Source organism: Hypomesus nipponensis, chromosome 19 (genome assembly GCF_054491055.1).
Source record: "Hypomesus nipponensis isolate SF chromosome 19, ASM5449105v1, whole genome shotgun sequence".
Taxonomy (NCBI): domain Eukaryota; kingdom Metazoa; phylum Chordata; class Actinopteri; order Osmeriformes; family Osmeridae; genus Hypomesus; species Hypomesus nipponensis.
The window spans coordinates 3817501-3823064 of NC_140379.1; the positions used below are offsets into that span (position 1 = coordinate 3817501).

The 5564-nt window shown below is 47.5% G+C and overlaps 1 protein-coding gene across 1 annotated transcript in view; it reads right to left on the reverse strand.

Moving 5' to 3' along the window:
- The window catches only part of bnc1 (basonuclin zinc finger protein 1), a 15252-nt gene extending 11556 nt beyond the window's left edge, over positions 1-3696 (reverse strand). The window contains 1 exon segment of the mRNA XM_084683014.1: positions 3401-3696. Coding sequence (XP_084539140.1) covers positions 3401-3409 — 9 coding nt within the window. The 5' untranslated portion in view covers positions 3410-3696.
- Between the last annotated feature and the right edge of the window lie 1868 nt (positions 3697-5564).

A 5564-nucleotide genomic window follows, 5' to 3' on the forward strand; every position in this document is an offset into this window, starting at 1 on the left:
CACCAGGTACAACTTTACACACAACAGCAACTTCCGGCTTTCTACAGACACTTTCAACCACACGCACAGTGTCTGTGCACAGTGTCTGTGCGTGTCGCACAAGAACACAGAATGTGAGTAAATCACGGGGCTAAAAAGTGTATGACAGGTAAATTCTAATTGATGACAAGTGTGAGATCAATGACTGAAACAGGTCAGATATCAAGCTGTTATGAAAGCAACTTGATCCTGTTTAACTCCAGCAGATTCAGCAGCTACAAAGACAAACGGGTTGGAAACTCCCTCCCTAACAACCTGGACAGGATGACATGCACTCAGGATCTGGCTATTGGGAAACACTGTTATCCAGGAAACACACTATCCAGGAAACACTTTATCCAGGAAACACTTCTCCCGAGAAATATACATTTATGAAAACTATTGCATCAATCTGTTTAACAAAACAAAATCCTTAAATTCAATATTTTTTTTAAGAATTTTATTTTTTTGTAAAATGTTTCTTATATTTACCAAAGAATCAGCAGCCTAATGAGTGAAAAAGAACAAATTAAAATGATAAAAAAACGATTTCTTATTTTAACTTTAACTCTTATTTCTTGTGTTAAAACTGAGGACTTTGAACGGCTGTTCAGTACAAGTAGGGACACGCTGGTTGAGAGCCTATTAGGAGTCAATACAGCCCAAAGACAGCGTGAAGAAACTCATTATTTAACACAATTCAACAGTCAATCACACACACACACGCATGCACGCACACGTGCTCACACACACACACACTTGCGCGCTAAACCTAAAATAAAAGCTGTTTACCTGAATCTCCATGAGATGAGGGTTATTCGTCTACATGAAACAAAAATCATTGAAGAAAAAAACAAGAAAGAGAGCAAGAAAGAGAGGAACCAACTTTTACTGTCTTTCAGACCCCCGCTAGGACAGGAGAGAGAGAGGAGAGAGAGGAGCAGGAAGAGAGAGAGAGAGGAGAGAGAGACAGGACAGAGTGTGGGGCAGCTGTGAGTAAATGAGAGGAACATGTTAGTACACTGCGTCTGAGAGAGTTTGGCTCCCAGCTACGCTCTGATTAATATCAGATCTCCCTCCCTCGCCTGCCTCTTGACAATCTTGTCACATCTGGCTGACAAATCCTCACAAGCCTCTCGGTGGCAGCGCAGTGCAGGGAAGGGTTGGGTTTGGGGCGGGGAAGGCTGGGGCAGAGGCCGGGGGAGGCTGGGGAAGGGGCCAGGGGAGGCTGGGGAAGGCTGGCTCTAGGGATGGTTGGGGCCGGGGCCGGCTAGGGATGGGGGAGGCTGGGGCTGGGGAGGTCGGAGAAGCTGTGTGAGGCTGGGGGAGGGTGGGAATGGGACTGGGGGAGGCTGTAAGAGGGGGGATCATGCTCTGGGACTTGCTGGAGGGGGTCGACTGGAGCAGAAGCCCCTTGCTGACGGACCATCATGAAGCTAATGAAGCTGACTGGGCTGGCAGGCTGCAACGACCTCACACACACACACACACACACACATATACATCCAGGATCCTTTCAAAGAGAAGCCAACACTGCTCTGCTCTACTCTGCTGTGCTCTGCTCTACTCTACTCTGCTGTGCTCTGCTCTGCTGTGCTCTGCTCTGCTCTACTCTGCTGTGCTCTGCTGTGCTGTGCTGTGCTCTACTCTGCTCTACTCTACTCTACTCTACTCTACTCTGCTCTGCTCTGCTGTGCTCTGCTGTGCTCTGCTCTGCTGTGCTCTGCTCTGCCACATGGAGACACTCCTGAAAGAAGCATTGGGAGAGAACAGAGAGATGAAAAGAAGCGTGTCAAGAAGGCCCTAAGACGAACGCAGACACAGAGAAAGAGAGATAGAGGCAGCGAGGAGAGAAGGCATGAGTGAGTATGTTCAGATGGAGAGAAGAAGAGAGAGAAAAAAAAGGAATCAAGAGAACCAGCCACCCTGTTCAAGGTTCAGGAGAAAAATGAAAAAACGGAGAACAAACAAACAAATCATCCCTATTTACATCCGACCGCAAACATTCAGTATCACCGTCTAACTCCACAATCCCCGTCGTCTAACCCTCCCCTCTACTTCAGCAGTGATTAATAACCCACCTACGGTACCATGTACAGTTTCCCATGGTTTAAATTACAAATGGCTGTCTCAAAAACAAAACTTTCCAGTGCATGTAAGTATTGTGTATGTATAAAATTGACAATATTACAGAGTATATATATTTATATATATATATAGAAATAAAATATAAATACACACGTATGCTGTAGAGAAATCCAAGAGCACTTTTTGCGTAAATCTTCCTGCACATCAAACAAGGTGGCAGCGACTGCAGCGGAATCTTGTTTTCTTTCAAACGTGCGCTCTGTAAGCTTTGTATCTCTATGCTCCTGCCAATTTGTCAGTAATCCGTATTATAAAATCTTTTTGAAATGCTACACAAAGCGTAACATAAAGACGAGACTAAACCCGGACAGAGACTCCACTGGCTCTGACTATACTGACACTCACACATCATCCTAGTGTGGGGAAGAGACCCGCTAAAATCACCATAAGTTTCCTTCTCAGTTTAAGACTGTTTACAAACACAAACACACACACACACACACACAGCTGTGAAAAGGAAGTGCAGCAGTTGTGGTGTGTTGAACCCTGTGTTTGCTGCTACTAACATCACCACACAGACTGTAAGCCTAATTGTTACATTATGGCTGCAACAAAACATTAGCCTGCTCTTAAATTACATTCCAATAGGCACCGGCCACAGAGGGGGCTAAAGCAAGCATGCCTTCGCTCTCTCACACACATAGAGGAACACGGCAACAGACACACACACACACACACACCTAGAAAACACAGAAGGAATCATCATGATCATGATGAGGAACAGATCATGATCAGGTCCACTGAATTGACTCTCATCTCATCTAATCTCCAGAACCGACTTGAAGTGATTAGAATAAAAATGCTAAGGCGTGAAAATACTGGGATAGGAGGCCCTGCATGCATCTGTGATATCCCATTCTGACTGCTGTGAAGTTGCTGTTTTGTTTGAAGGGAGTTGCCTCTCAACATCGTGTCTTTAAGGCATGTAAGGACAGCCTCGTTCCTCAGCAGTCAGCAAGCATGGGCACAGCCAGGACAGGACACATTCAGGAACCAATAAATCACGAGCAGAAAGGTGTGACAAATTAAAAAGTGAATTTCCTAAATGTTACTACGCAGAGATTAATTGGATGTACAAGTTTTATAAACACGTTTGATGGCCATGATGAGACAGTGTTCACATTAAACATGCAGGGATTTGAGGGGAATTCTCTAGACTCTAGAGATAGTGAGGAAAAATGATTTAGAGAAACAGGCAGACAAGTAGACGATATAGAACAAGAGAGTTTCCTACCTCAGCCATTGTCCTTAGTCGTATGTTTCCAGGGTTACAGGATAGTTTGCCATTCCCTGCGACTCCTACAAAGAACTGCCTCCAAACTCACCAGCCCGCACGACTCGCTAACGTAACAGAGTCATCACACACCGGAACACTGACACACACACACACACACACACAAACGGGCACTCTCCTTCACGCTCACATAAAAAAACAACAGTCACACAGCTTTGCGCTCCCACCGACGAGCTCACACACACACACACACACACACGTATCTCCTTCTCTCTGAGGCTGCGGACTGGGTCTAAACTACTCAAGATGTGCTGTGTGTGTGTTGAAACTGGGCACTGGGGATTGGAATGAGATCCTCCCACTCGCGGTTCTCACCTCAGGAGCTGCCTGCTCCCTCCCCAGCTACACACACACACACACACACACGTACACACACACTCCCACCCCCACAGAGTCACAGGGCAGTCCCCTCACAGCTGGCTGGAAGAGGGCATGACACTCATCTTTCACAGAGATTTGATCAAAAGGAATCACAAAGGCTGGAGGCTCTCCTAATGCAGTCAGGAGAGACTCTAGCCCCCTCCTCTCTCTTTCTCTATCTCTCTCTCTCTCTCTTTCTGCACCCTCTATTTCTCTTTCCTCTACTTCCCTCTCTCCCTCTGCTCCCCCCACTCTCTCTCTCTCCTCTTTCCTCTATCTCTCTCTCTCTTTTCTCTCCCTCTCTCTCCCCGAGTAATGCTTTAAATCAATGCTGCCCCTCTCGGAGCACAGAGCTGAGCCCGGTACTGTGTGTGTGTGTGTGTGTATAGAGCAGGGGGTTATGTGTGTGTGTGTGCTTGTTCACCTTAACACAGTTCTGTGAACAGCCTCTATAACAAGTTGTGCCTTGTGCCGTCAGGAATGTGTCTGTGTCTGTGTTAAGTATTTCTTCAGTGAGGACATAAGCCTTTGAGTGGATGTGTATAAATGTTTCGTATAAAAGCAGAGCATTCAGTAGCCTTTTAGAGTTGGCATGGCAAGTAAAATAAAAGGAATCAAGTATTTTTGAAGTAGCGTCAAAATGGTTAAATGTGTAACTATGATTGAATGAACAAATATTTGAAATGAACATCAATGGACATTAGTACTTTCAAAGAAAACATTTTGTGACATGGGGATTTTACTGAACATGTTTGAATAACCGACGAGAGACTTAGGATGGAACGACCCCAACGGTTACATTCCAACTGGCTTCCAATCTTTTCGCCACACTGCCCAGATGTGACACCAGTATGAGCAGCTAGCAGCCAGGCCCTGGGCTGGACACACAGCCACCTGGAGGGGCCAGGTTAGGACTGTCTGAAGCACCGCACTGTCTCTCTCCCTCCTCCTCTACCTTCCTCTCTCCCTTACCCTTATTCCCCTCTCTCAACAGTTTCATTATTCCTCGTCCGCCCTTGCTTTCTCTCTCCCTCCTCCCTCCGTCCCTGCCGCGGAGAGAGAGAGAGCTCCTTTCCCTTCTGCTGATGATCTGCGCCATTAGAGGCAGCTGCTAATCCACAAATTACCCTGCAAGTTTAAACAGGTAGGCTTGGTGTGGCCCACCTGTGTCAGCCTAGAGAGAGGGAGGAGACTGAGTGATGGGGGGAGGATGAAGGTTCGGGTGTGTATGTGTGTGTGTGGGGGGGAGGGGGAGGCTGGGGTGTGTGAGGGGGGGAGGGGGAGGCTGGGGTGTGTGTGTGGGTGTGTGTGTGTGAGGGGGGGAGTTTGGGGGGAATGGGTGGAGAGGGGACTGGGGGGTGTTGGGAGGGGGGGGGATGAGGGTGGATGGGGGGGTTGACACGGATGAATGGACAGAGACCTGTAGGCCGTCCTGGTAACTGATCAAATGTAACTAACAGTCCTTGAAGTTGGACATTAAAATTGCATTACATTCACAGGACATCAAAGCTTTCTAGTTGTGAAAAGCCCAAATGTTATGAGGCTTCACATGGATAAGAGACCATCCCATCAAGCATGCAAGGCAAAGCGTAGCCTTCTCTCCAGCCAGGCAGACACAGGCGTGGAACACTTCCATACCTAGGGGATGAACACCAAGCCCAGCGCCGAGCGCCCGGCCCAGGCTGACCTGCGCAGGATTAGTCCTCGGCTGCTTGTCAGATTGCTGTTCCTGGGCTGGATGGGC